Here is a 14061-nt window from a genome sequence, read left to right on the forward strand (position 1 = left end):
AAAGGGGACAGACTTAAAGCCTAGATGCAGAGACAACAACAGGCATTCCCTGAAATCTAGATATCACGGATGCCATCTCGAATGCCATAGGAGCTGAAGTGCCTGACCTTGAATTTCCACTCCCCTTTGACTGCATCGTATGACACAAACTCAGCCCCCTGCTCTTGGGCCTTCTTCATCAGCATCTCCTCGTACTTCTCAACTTTGGGGCCTTCGGTGTATTGCAGCCCTGTCTTCTTATTGATGCACATGATGTTAAGTAGTGTCACCTCGGCAGGCTTGTTGAGACCCTGTCCTATGTGAGGCTTCTTGCTCTCGTCCTTGTACACAATAACCTCACGGTTGTTGAACTGGATGATCGAATCAAGGTCAAGCCTTCTCACATCAGTTTCTCCATCAAACTTTATGCTGCCATACCCATGCCTTCCAACCACAAAGTCCTTCACATGGCAGCAGAAGCCTGGTTCAGAACGTTCCTTGGCAGCCAGCTCCTGGATTCGTGGCTCAGTGTAATATTCGGCATGATGAAGCTTGGGCACCAGAGCATCAATATCTGCACCATGCTCATACACAAATGCAGCTTCACCAGCCCCATGCCAGGAGAAGTTTGTGGGTGACAAACGACTCGCCTTTTCTGCACGGTCAGCATGAAACCCATTCAGCTTCTGGGAAGGTTTGGAATCTTTGGATGGTGATAGGTGATTTCTATTTTGTTGCTGGTTGTGCCCATTGTCAGCCGGACTCCCTACATTGTAACAATGTCAAGGTGAGTTGGGAGCAGACATTAATGCTGGCATTGACGAGTTTAAATATCTTATGATAGATTGTTACTCCACAATGGTCAAAAAGAATTTTGACTTTCTAGCGTGCATAACATGTGACAGTACATGTGGTTAGAAAAGGGTCTCACTTGTGCCACCAGACGACTTATGATAGATTGTTGCACCACAAAAAGGTCTGAAAGAATCTCAACATTTTAGCATGCAAAACATGCGATAGTGCAACTGTATCCTTGTTAGAAAAAGATCTCTGTGCAGATTATAACTTTTTCTTCTCCATTGACGAAATTGGAAGAAGCAGAAGCAGAAGAAGTAGAAAAAAAAAGGGTCTAAAGAATCTTAAATTTCTGGCATGCCAGACATGTGACAGTGCATCCGGTTAGAAAAGGATCTCTGTGCAAGTAATGCTTTTAGCCTTTCTTCCCCCTTGATGAAATTTGAAGAAGAAAAAGAAGATTGTTACACCCTAAAAGGTCTAGAACAATCTTAACTTGCTAGCATGCAAAAAGGATCAATAAGGTCTAGAAGAATCTTAACTTTCTAGCATGCAAAAAGGATCAATAAGGTCTACAAGAATCTTAACTTTCCAGCATGCAAAAAGGATCAAGAAGATGAAGAAGGTGGTTTAAAAGAATCTTAAATTTCTAGCATGCAAAACATGTGACAGTGCAAGTGTACCCAGCTAGAAAAGGATCCCTGTACAAGTTATACTTGCACTATTCTCTCCATTGATAAAATTAGAAGAATTAGAGGGAAACGTGTGGCTCCAGCTACTAAAAGAATTTTAAATTTCTAGCATCCGAAACATGTTACAGTGCAAGTGTTCCTGATTAGAAAAGGAACTCTGTACAAGTTACATTAACTCTTTCTTCTCCATTGATGAAATTAGAAGAAGACTTTGAAAAGGGGAACATGCGGCTCCAACTACCTACCAATGACATTTGCCATTATTGTAATGCAAATTACAAGAAAGCCATTTTACCCTTATCATTAGGTAGAAAATCATCCTAAAAAAACTTTATGTTCCTCATGCTCTTCATGACCTGACTTAAAGCAACATAACACTATCATTTCGGATGATTACTGATAAGTAAATTCTGGCATTATTTTGATTAGGATTTTATTGGTCTAATCACATTATTGAACTGACAGGTCACTTCCAGTGCGTGAACCTAACTGAAATGGGTTGATAGTTGATTTTGAGAAGCACTTTATTTATTGCAGAAAAGTGAAAGATAGAACCCAAATCTGAACAAAATATACTGAAACAAATTATATTCAGCAGAGTAGTTGGAGCAGCCAATTTTCACACTTCGGTAGCAGAGTAACATTGAGACACTGGTAGTCCTAGGGAGGAGAAAATAAATGAGAACCAATGGTAACTGGATAAGTTTGTAGTGGCAGCAAGCTACTGGCGGTGGTGCTGCAGCCAAACATTGAAAACGGTGGTGGGGTGGTCAAGGCAGATAGGTAGCAGCAAGGAAGGTGCACAAGTAGCAGAATATACCGAAGGGAAATGGTGGTTATGATGGCTACAAGGTGGAGATGATGCTAGACGTACGATACTGACCGATAATAATGATATCAATTTCTCAGAAGTCATTCGCTGAAGGCTTCTCATTAAGTCAGAGGAGCACCTTCTAAAGAGGACAAATTATCCAACCTTGTGCACATAAAAAGATGATTAGCTGATCTGAGATGGCACTGCATCGGATAAGCTGGAATTCATGTCAGGAAAACATGAAGGGGTGGGTTTGGGATTAATGAAAACTGGGGTGGATTGTGACAGTGAAGGTTTGGACAACGTTTATCACTATGCTGTAGACCCTGATACAGGAACCAACGACGATAGCTAATAAAGTATAAACCCAGGAAATAAGATGACACATTAACCATGCCAATCAATATTGCTACTTGAACATTGGGATGAGTTCAGTCATGGGTCTGGCTTGATCAAATAATAAAGTTCTCTAGTGACCAATCAAGTGTTCCAGTTTTCATTCAAGCAAAAGTCGTGTTTTGATATAAACTTCAATGTTCATGGTAATAGATTAAAAATACTTATGTAACTATATTTACTGGCAAATGCACGTAGGCAATTACATATGCAGCACAAAGTCATATTATACCATTTTCATTCGCTGAAGGAGGTGTGATTTTCAGCCCAAACTGCTTGTCTGTAGTAGATCTTGAAGGCCACTGTTCAACTGGACGGACAACTAGTGCTCTAGGATTCTCCCGTGGAATAACAAAAGCATCTGCTTTAGGTGTGGTGGATGCTTCTTCGTCATCACTGAAGAATGGTACCTGCACAGAGATGCTAACTGAGCAAGTAGTGTTCTTGCATGTTGTAAGCACTAAATATAATAATCAAGAAACTAGCATGTCTGGGGAAAAGAAACAGTCAACTTCTCTTAGAAGTCCTCGGGTTTGTGATTGTCAGGCCAAAGAAATTATAGAAAAAGTGGAACTACAAAATGTTCTCACCCTTAGACCATCACTTTTAGGATGATATTTCCTTGCTGGCAACCTAATCCTTCTCTGAGACATGTGCCTGGGAGCCAATAAAGAGGAGATTCTGACTGGAACAGACACTTCAGCAACCTACTAGGAAGCAAACAAATCAGTTAACAAAGCTTGTGCACCTAGTCCACAAGATGCATATTAATGTTTCTTTGATTATAGAAAAGGGACAAATAAATTAGTGAAACGTGTGTAGAATCTACTAGATAATCACATGGACTGATTTCCCCTTTTACATACAGAGGCTTGAAGAAAGTAAGCTTACAGGCATTGTAGAAATCCCATACTGAATTGAAGGTGCAGAACCCACACGACCAATGGACATCTGAGGTGTTGCTGGAAGCATTCCAAAAGGATTGGTAACTGGTGCTGGTTGCACAACAATAGCAGACTGAGTAGCAGCTCTGCTGTGCAGCATTGGCACATTGAACAAATAAATAATCAGAAAAAGAATAGTTAATTCATTGCAAGATGAAATAAACAGATAAAAGTGGATTAGGGAAAACGTGTGAAAGAAACAAAAATTTAAAAAAGAGAAGGCCGGATCAATAGCAATGATAAGGTACCTTGCACTTAATACAGCATTCAATCATAAATTTTCAAGTCTTTAAAATAGGTCAACAGGCTTATCAAGACCCCATAACATGTAATATCATTATCGATTTTTCAAAAAGAATAACTGACAGCTCAATGTAAGAAGTCAGAAACAACTCTAAAGAACATCAAGTTTTTACTGGTTTTGAAAGATGCTACAACGAGACGGTAGCATTTAAACATAATCAGAATCCATGACACATACAGGTGTCAACAATCTCACAGAACTGAATTTTTTTAGACCCCTTTAACCCTATTTACATTTATTTAATAATTTACATTAAAGAACAGGACAGGAATTGGATTTTACGGTTGAGCGAAGGTGCCCTGACTGAAGATACTTGATGTGTTGGCCAAGCCACCTGAAGATGCTGAGATATCAATAATAACACGTCTGTAATACCTTGAAATATTAGTTGCAATAAAAGAGAGAAAGCACAACACAAGTGAATTACCTGGCTGTGCCTGACCAAAGTTGCCAAAAGAAAGTGCACTAGATGTCTGAGAAGGGGCGGTTTGCGGGAATACAGTTGAAAGAGAAGGCTGCAGGAGAAGCTTAATTCCTTAAAACTTCCAAAAAAGATCAGCAGAATAGGGCATACAAATGCACTAACAACATGGTGGATATAGAGAATAAGAAATGGAAGCACACAGTCGAAAAACTGGAATTAACAACAGAATTTCTATAGTGACTTACAGTTGCTTGACCAAAACCAACAGGATTGCTCGCTGAAAGAACTGCCGGAGCTGAATTGGTGAACAAACTTCCCCCAAATCCAGTTGATGGTGTGCTAAATAGATTTGATCCAGAACTAGGAGTAGTCAATTGAAATCCTGTAGCAGACTGACCAAAAGGAGATGGTGTTTGCCCAACGGATGAAGTGGATTGGAACAATCCAGTTGATTGAGTGTTCCCAAAAGAGAGGCCAGAACCAAATGCTGGACATGACCCAGCCCCAGAGGCACCAAAAATCGAGGATGAAGAACTGAAAGCAGGTGCAGAAGATCCTCCAAAAAGTGCAGGAGATGAACTTGAACCAAAAGCAGAACCACTAGAAGCCCCAAACAATGAAGTGGTAGTAGAGGTTGAGCCAAAAGGGCTAGAAGAGGAAGCATTGAGAGATGAGGTAAAAATTGAAGACGATGAGGATCCAAAGCCAGTCTGTCCAAAAGTAGCAGTTTTAGGCCCAAAGGGGTTGGAAGATGTTGATGAAGAAAAGGGGTTTCCTGTAGGCTGACTAAATGTGCCCGGAGAACCAAATGGGCTAGGTTGTGTTGCAGCAGGAAAACTAGTCCCTCCAGCAGGCTGTCCAGCAGGATTTGGACCCCCTGAAATGTAATATTTTAACAATGAAATGTAAGAGTGAAAATAAGAACATACTACCAGAGAAACCTCAACAAATACTCAAAATTGTGTCAGAATGCAACCTAAAAGACCATGATTGCTAACACATGCTGGTGGTGTTGGCATCAACTACATAAATAAAATAAATTAACTATATCAAGTTTCATGTAGTCTATCATTTATAACTAAAATTATTCTCATCCAGTCAGTCACAAAAGAAACTGTTAATATAGAATGAAGTTAAGAAATTTGTCATGATAGAGCTGGTCATATGATGGGCATGTTACTTGCAAAAACAAAAAAAGTTTAGAGATGAACTACAAACTTATTAAGAAAATTCGAGCCTTAATCTATTAGTGGAAACACAAGTTATCTAAGGGCCTGTTTGGATGGTTGGGCCCAAAATCCTATGGGATTCGTGGCCAACCACCAAAAATACAGAATTATGGGCTGGGTTTGGTCTATTTTACAACTATCCAAGACCACCTTTTCAGTAGCTGGTCCAAATTCCATAGGGAGAAAAAAAAGACCCAACATCCTGGACTGCTGTAAAATAGGCCAAACCCAGCCTATAATTCAGTATTGTTGTTGGTTGGGCCATGAATCCCATAGGATTTTGGGCCCAACCATCCAAACAGGCCACCAAATTTAGAATATATACCATGGATTATTCTACAACACTTAAAAGTGTCGAAATCCACAAATCAACTGTTTCAGAAGTTTCTTGGTACTAGTCAGAAAAATAACATGGACATTACCTGTAGAGGAAAGGTGCTAACATGCATAATAGGCCGTATTACTCGAATCCCCAGCATTCATCATTATCCACACATCTTAAAACTTAAAAAAAAATGCAATGTGTTTGGATATTTCCAGAAAATAAATCTAAACAAAATTTCTTATCACACATCCTTTTTTTTTTTTTTGTATTAAAGAGATGCACATGTAGAATTTTGGGTGATTGTTCATCTTTAGGCAATTTAGTATCCATATTGTGATATACAATATGAGACTTATGTGTATCCAACTAATTGAATTAAGAAATAAATCCTCTAGGTAGGATTGTAGCTAAATCTATGACATAATATACATCCGAAAGAAAAAAAATTATTAAATCAATAGAATAGGTGCATGAAAAGCCACAAGGCTACTGCTTTTATGCTAGTGATTATCACCTAGAAACAAAAGCAATCACCTTCCAGTCAACAGTTAGATATAAAAACCAGAACACTTGCATAGAGTATTTCTAACTCCAAGGTATGTCTATTCAAGAAGATTGCTTGCAGGCATTTCCTTATTCAGAAATTTCAATTGTATTATTGCTAAAAGCAAGAGCAATTTCTGTTTTCCACATAGAAACTATAATGAGGTGTTTAAGCCTAAGCTGAAAACTTAATGTGCCTATTTTATATTCCTTTGTGCTTTCTCCATAAATACTTCATGGTGACTCAGGTGCATGACCACCAAAGGCCTAAAATTACATTAAAGTATGTGACAAAGCTAAAGAATATACTTTCCACCTTTATCTCCAAGCTGATAGTCCTCCCATCTCAACTCGTCATGACTTTTTTCCTTGTATGCAGGCATAGCTGATACCGATTCCAGCTTTCCAGCAGCTTGTGTGCCACTAGTGCCATCAGTCTCAGGTGTTGGGCTGTAAGCTACTAACCTAGTGCCCCCCCGTTGGCCCCCAAAAGCTGCTTGTCCAAAACTTGGGCTACCAAATGCAGGTGTTGCTGTTTGAGTACCTTCAAAAGTCATATAAGAACAATTAAAAGTTATTTTAAAAATTGTGGGAAGAGCAAAAGAAGGAAGAAGAAAACAAGATATGGACTATTGCAGTATTCTCCGTAATGTAAGATGATTTATGAAGGCTCTGGCTTATGAGAAAATTTCTTTTCATATACTCATTTTAAGTAGCTGCATTCAACATGAGGCATGACAGATAGAACCTCACCAAATGAGGAGCTTTGAGCACCAAAAGGTGATGTAGTAGTTCCAAATGGAGTGCTGCCAAATGCAGAAGATGATTGACCAAAAGATGGTGAGGAGCCAAAGCCAAAGGAAGGAGTAGTTGATGCACCAAAAGCAGGTGCCGTAGAAGATCCAAACGTGGGAGTAGTGGATGCACCAAATGCTGGAGTGTTTGAAGATCCAAACACTGAAGAACTTTGAGTACCAAAGGCTGGTGTAGCTGTGGAACCAAATGCAGGGGTGCTTGATGCCCCAAATGCAGCTCCAGTACTGCCAAATAGTGGAGTTGTTGTAGACCCAAATGCTGGTGATGTTGTGGCACCAAATGCTGGAGCAGTTGTGGCACCAAATGTAGGAGCAGCTGTAGCTCCAAATGCAGGGCTGCTTGTAGAACCAAAAGTAGGGGTGCTTGTAGAACCAAAAGCCGGTGCACTAGTAGCCCCAAATGTGGGTTGGCTTGATGCACCAAAGGGCGTAGCTGAACCAAAAAGGTTGTTTCCAAATGCAGGCTGTGTCTGCTGCCCAAATGGATTGGTCTGGTTGACAGTTGACCCAAAACCTCCAAAAGGTGGCTTCTGCCCAAACACAGAGGATCCTAGAAGAGAGTAGAATGATCTTTCTTTTGTTAAAATAATAAATATAAGAAAGGACAATAAGTCAACAGAAACATGTTAATGCCAAAAAGGTCACCAACATTAAGTATGGGAAAATGGAAAAGAAAAGAGAAAAAAGGAACAAAGTTTACAGTGCTTAATATGCTTGAAGTAGAATTCCAAATCTAAAGTGAAAAACTTAGATATTCAGATCAAATGCCTTTGATCAGATGTAGAGTAATCCAAATCAAATAGACCAGATAAAAACTTGAAAAGAAATAAATACACTGAAGGTCTACTTCTTTTCAGAAGCCTTGATATTCATCTATCTGCTCATAGTTTGAAGTATCTCCTCTTCAAGAATGATAATTATTTTTCAAGAAAAAAAAATTCCTTTCAGAAAAATAGAAACTTTTTGCAACAATTGTAACAAATGATCAAGAAAATATAAGAAGCTTCAGCTATGCCTCACATTATTATTTCAACATCAATTAAGACATCTTTTGCATGTATTATATGTAACCCAGCACATTTATTTTTTGTAATATTTAGTGGGAGCTATGGCATAGGGGGCCAATAGTGACATAGCAAAATCTCTTGACAAATTTATAGGACCAGTCAAATCCATGTTCAATTAGGACACTATAGCAAGATATTAGAACAAGAGTGCGTATCCAGTAACTCACTATAGATTGAGTAGTAATTTTCTGCATATCAAAGAGAAAAAGAAGAGGTCAAGGAATAACATCAACCTAATTTACCAACAAAAGATGGAGTTCCTATAGAAGGAAAAGGGATGTTAACACCACCCAGAACAAAAAACAGAGTTACAGCCTGAAATTTGCACTCTCAACAAGATTTCTATGACCATCCAATGCTCTTAAGTTTTGCTTGAAATGGCAAAACCGAAACTGGAAACTTTTTCAAGATTTTGAGTCACTATTATTATGTATATGTGCTATTTCTGTTAATTCTTTCCATTTGATTATTTATTTTGATTCTGAGAAGAACTTTCTTAAGATAAGGACCAAGTTGTGCAAAGCGATGGAAGTATTGCAATATTGGTTTTCAAAGAAATTCAGATTTATTAGCTTTCTTACTATAGTGTCCCTAAAACTCCGCCTATGTTTTGTATTCAGTCTCAAGCCCAATAAGTAGGGTTGCGGTAACTTGATAGCCAACATAAAGCTAGAGTCAGATCCTATGAACATCAGTATTCCCTATTAGCGACACGCTACAACTGACATGGAGTGTAGCAGAAAGTGAACAAGGGTTAACCAAAGAATTCATTAGAAGCAACGTGCCACATCGGTGCCTTGATGTGATGGGAAGTAGGCAAGGATTCTCACACTTTAATGGATGGGCATCAGTAAAGAAGTTAATCCAAGAAGTAGGATACATTTAGTAACTTGGAATAGGGGGTCCTTGACAGGAAAATCGGTATAACTAATAGATAAAATGACTAGGAGGAGAAGAAGCATAGCTCACATGCAAAAAACTAAATGAATCGGAGAAAAGGCAAAAGAATTTGGTAAGATAGGTTATAAACTTTGGTATACTTGAAAGAACAGAATAAAAATGGAGTAGAAATCAAGATTTAAAATCCCATCAAACGGGGTTGTCCTAATTTTTTCATGGAATGAAGATGCATCACTGTCCCGCCCTATCTCGACACTTGAGACAATAGGGACAATAGGACAACGACAGGATGCTGGAATGTGTCAATTGGGATGCTGAGACAATGGCAGGACGGTCCTGTCCTGGCACTTGGAATGGTACCCCTCAAGATTTTCTGTACCGGTACCGATGGCCGATCGGCCAGCCGGCGGTACGATACGGCACGCCTTCATTCCGTTCCGAACCGAGGCGAACCGACGAAGAAAATCGGGAAAGAAAAAGAGAGAAATAGAGAGAGAGGGAGGAAGGAAGAAAAAGAAGGAAGGAGATCCGCCGAAGGGGCCGTCGGAGGCCCTCCGACGGACAGCCATGGCCATCGGACGGCGGAACGGCCTCCCGCGGATCAGCGCGGGGAACGGGGGCGATCCGCCCCTGTTTCTCGATTTTTTTTTAAAAAAGCTTTTTCAAAATGAAGTCGGCAAGTGGTTTGCCAACTTAATTAAGTGAAGTCGGCAAACCACTTGCCGACTTCGTTTTGAAAAAGCTTTTTAAAAAAAAAAATTCGAGAAACAGGGGCGATCCGCCCCTGTTCCCCGCGCGGAGCCGCGGGAGGCCGTTCCGCCACCCGACGGCCACGGCTGCTCGCCGGAGGGCCTCCGGCGGATCTCTTTTCTTCTTTTTCTTCCTTCCTCCCTCTCTCTCTCTATTTCTCTCTCTTCCTCTCTTTTTCTTCCTGGCAACGGCATGTACCGTTTTGCATGCCGGAACCGTCTCGATTCTCCGCCGGGATGGTTCAACACGCCCCATACTAGGCGGTTCGGCCCGATATGGCAAACCCTGGTACCCCTTCTTGGTGTTCCATGGGATGTCCCACCATATCTTGAATCCTTGGTAGGAATTGATGTAAATAAGAATTTACAAGATGAGAGAGTAAGAGAGAAGAACATATTAATATCCTTAGTGTTTATGCTCGACAAGGAGGGTTAAATGATGGTACAAAGCAACACTTTTGGAGGAGATGGATGGACTAATTCAAGAGATTCCCAAAGTAGAAAAGATATTTATCAAAGGAGATTTGAATGGAACATGAAAAAATATAGCATAGATTTTAAGAGGATTCATGGCGGTTACAGTTTAGAGATAGAAATAAGGAAGAAAATACCATTTGGAGTTTGCAATTGCATATTACCTAGTACTAGTTAACACTTGCTTTTAAAAAAAAGGAATCCTTACATGATTTAAAAATAAGCAAAACTAGTTAAACAGATTTCTTCCCTACTAGCGTGACTAATTGGGTGAGATCGAACCACTAATATAGATTAGTACTTTTGGATGCATGTATTAAGAAAGGACCTTTTCGTGTTTTCTTTGCTAGCATTTAAAGTAAATATATTACAGAGACACGCAAAGTTATAAGTAGCATGCTAGCCCACATTCAGGTGGAATGATTTAAAACAGGTACTGATGTACTGGTACATCGCACCAGTTTTGACAATTATTGGAAATCATACTACATGGTCTCACATATGTACCAAAAAACACTCCATAACTGTGTCTAGATAAAGTCATATTCAACTCCTACTAGATTGGAATGCTGATGCATATAACTGAAATCCCTTTTAGCTAAAATAATTATCCTATACATTAGCACATGTAACTGTACATGCTGCAAATCAACAAGTAGTTGGATTTTTTTTCTTTTCTACAACATTTTGACCGCTTGTTAGTCCAAGTTCCTCACATCTACTGATGCATATCTGACCTAGCCTGCTGCTAACCAGAAGTTTCTAAAAAGTTTCTCCACAAACTAGTTTGGAGGACTTTAGAAAGATGTGTTCCTTTTACATGAGCTTATATATAGAGTTATAGACTAATCACTAAGGTCAACTTCCTACATTGTAATGTTTCTTCATGGTTTCATGGTAAGCTCCCTATTGGTTGAAGTTGTGTCGGCAAGATCTCAGGAGCAATTCAGAAGATGGGAATCAAATTGAGCATCAGCAATACAATCTAAAATTTGGTAGCTTGCACAGTCATCCATCCAGATGACCACATGCACTGTTGCTTATCATTAAAAGTGGAATGGCTATGATTCAAGCAATTCAGGAAGAAAGAGGAGGGAAAAATCTAGTTGGGAAAAACCATTTAAGTGACTACAGTAGGGATACCCTTTGATGTTTCATATATATCTTCTTCAAGTGTCTCATTTACAAGACAGCATATGGTGCAAGAAATTCCGATTTCCTAATGTAACTTGTTATGGCAACCCGTTAAGTATCTCCTGACAATGTAAAGCATAATTTGACCCTTAGCAACAATTAGTAGTTTACAATTTTTATACATGTGTGCATATGTATGTATACATATCTGCGTGTACATATCTGTGTGTTATACCTTTGAATGTATACATATGTATGAATGTACATGTGTATCAAGGAAGAAGGTCATAGTTTACAAAAATTGGATTTTGTCTTGTTTATATTTTGATGATAGTTGTTTGTCTATATTGTAGGGAGGTTTCACTGCAAGAGCAACAAAAATCCTTCACATTCTATCCCATTTTCATGCTTGCTCAGGCAGCCAATTTTGATTACCACCCTTAATAGGTAAAATCTAGCTTAAAAATAATGAGCAACGATATAGACTTCAAGCAACCACATAGGTGGGATACAGCTTCAAGAATCTAAATCTGTAACTGGAGAGGGAACACTAGAAGTTTAACTTCAATTCTTGCAGGAAGACTAAAAGAAGAGAAATGACACAGAGAAAAGATCAAACGGGATAAATACAGTTTATTAAAGTCACAAGAAATATCCATTAACTTCTAGCTGCAAATGTGAATGGTTTCCATTCCAAAATTCCAGTCAGGAAGTACTATATCTTCATCAACAAACTCTAGTAGTTTAATGGTTCATAGCTTCAGACTGATAACTCAAATGCTCTGTCTAATGAAATGATTAAGGACAGCCAACATAAAAAGCCCTACCAAAAAAAGGTAGCATGAACCTCATGGAAGAAACCAAAACAAAGTTGCACATAAATTCAAAAACCATAGTACTTGACTTAAATTACACAAAACAGTGTATAAATGAAACCAAGGGCATGGATCAACCCAAGTGCTATGAATTTAAGCAAGCACTAACCACCAAAGGAAGCAGAAGAAGCGCCAAAAGCAGGAGCTGACGATGCTCCAAAAGCAGGTGTTGAACTTCCAAAAGCTGGTGATGATGAAGCACCAAATGCCGGTGTGGAAGGCTGGCCAAAGACACCAGTTGATGTGCCCCCAAATACTGAACTCCCTGTCGCAGAACCAAAAGGATTTGGACTACCAAAGGGTTTCTGCGCAAAAGGATTGCTGCTAGCACTGCTTGTCTGCCCAATCACCGATTGTGAACCAAACGGGCTCGTGGATGACTGCCCAAAAGCTGCATGACAGGATAGATCCATCAGAAAAGCTGAAAAATAAATCATCACACGTTGCTCAAACATTGTAAACTAGCCAAATCCGCTCCTCAGGGACAAAAAGATGATACCTAAATCAAATAAGAAGAGAAACAGCATCCAGTTTGCAGGATTTCAACAAGAAAAAGGGCCCATAAGACTGAAAAAGTATAACAAAATAAGCAAGAAGACCTGTACTTCGGATCAACAGAGTCCAACAACGAGCTCAACTATAAAGGTTACGCTAAAGTTTCCATTATTTTCAAAGCAAAACAAAGGAAGCAGAACACCTTTCAAGATTTCAACTTCTAATGTTTGTATCAGGCATACATTGCGTCAGGCCTTAAAATGCATCGTCATTGTCTGAAGCAAATCAAGAAAGAATTGTTTCCCCCAAGTAAAGTTGCCCTTTTTTTACTTTATTTTTTTTTTTACTAGCAAAACATCAAGGAACGTCGCATCTATCAAGATTCCTACCTCCACTATTTGAATCCCACCGTCGATGCAAAACCCTCCATTGCCCAATCAACCCAAAAGCCGCACCAAAGACACAAACAAAACCAAGAAATTCAAATCAGAAAGAAAGAAGATCTCTCACAAACTCGAGTGAGATTCTTGCTGAAAGAAAAAAAGAATCGTAGAAATCTAAGAGAAGGAACCAAGAAATCGAATCTTGAGGAGAGGCAAGGGAGCGTGAGACGTACAACTGGTAGAACCGAACATCGCTGCGGATTCTCTCCTTCGGCGCTCGGAGAGGGTTCGGGTCCGCAGCCAAAACTCAAATTGGTGCGATGGTATGCATATAAGCGAGGGTTTTTTTTTTCTCTCTCTCTATCTCGGTCGCCAAATTCGGATTCTCCCATGCCACGCGCACGTGGTATCCTAGCCGTCTGTTCTCATGTTCCCGACGCAGTTCAAATAGCATAAAGACGGCCACCGGTGCCGTATTCATACTATATATATACATATATAAAATTTATTATTTTTATTTTTTAGTCCACAAAATATAAGAGGTAATGGAGGAGTGAAAATTATTTTTTACTTTTCCTCCAGCTCTACCATTGTAACCAGCAAAGACTATGTGCGGGAATTTTTTTAAATATAAATATATATATATATATATATATATATATATATATATATATGTATATTCTATGCACAAAAAATATATAAATTATGTAGAATCATAAAGCTA

General features: G+C 39.2%; 1 protein-coding gene across 6 annotated transcripts in view; it reads right to left on the minus strand.

Moving 5' to 3' along the window:
- The window catches only part of LOC105036004 (nuclear pore complex protein NUP98A), a 14083-nt gene extending 307 nt beyond the window's left edge, over positions 1-13776 (minus strand). The window contains exons 1-11 of one of the 6 annotated variants that reach the window (XM_073245385.1): positions 13571-13776; positions 12569-12850; positions 7199-7810; positions 6762-6989; positions 4594-5225; positions 4352-4439; positions 4207-4267; positions 3568-3706; positions 3267-3383; positions 2909-3086; positions 1-745 (exon numbers count right to left, since the gene is read on the minus strand). The exon at positions 1-745 is cut by the window's left edge and continues 307 nt beyond it. In XM_073245385.1, coding sequence (XP_073101486.1) covers positions 57-745; positions 2909-3086; positions 3267-3383; positions 3568-3706; positions 4207-4267; positions 4352-4439; positions 4594-5225; positions 6762-6989; positions 7199-7810; positions 12569-12850; positions 13571-13589 — 3045 coding nt within the window. In that variant the 5' untranslated portion in view covers positions 13590-13776 and the 3' untranslated portion in view covers positions 1-56. Of the gene's footprint in view, positions 746-2908; positions 3087-3266; positions 3384-3567; positions 3710-4206; positions 4268-4351; positions 4440-4593; positions 5226-6761; positions 6990-7198; positions 7811-12568; positions 12851-12958; positions 13148-13570 lie in introns of those variants that run through there. The other 5 variants (XM_019848736.3, XM_019848737.3, XM_019848739.3 and 2 more) reach the window with 5 other exon arrangements.
- Between the last annotated feature and the right edge of the window lie 285 nt (positions 13777-14061).

The sequence above is a fragment of the Elaeis guineensis genome, chromosome 1 (assembly GCF_000442705.2).
Source record: "Elaeis guineensis isolate ETL-2024a chromosome 1, EG11, whole genome shotgun sequence".
NCBI lineage: Eukaryota > Viridiplantae > Streptophyta > Magnoliopsida > Arecales > Arecaceae > Elaeis > Elaeis guineensis.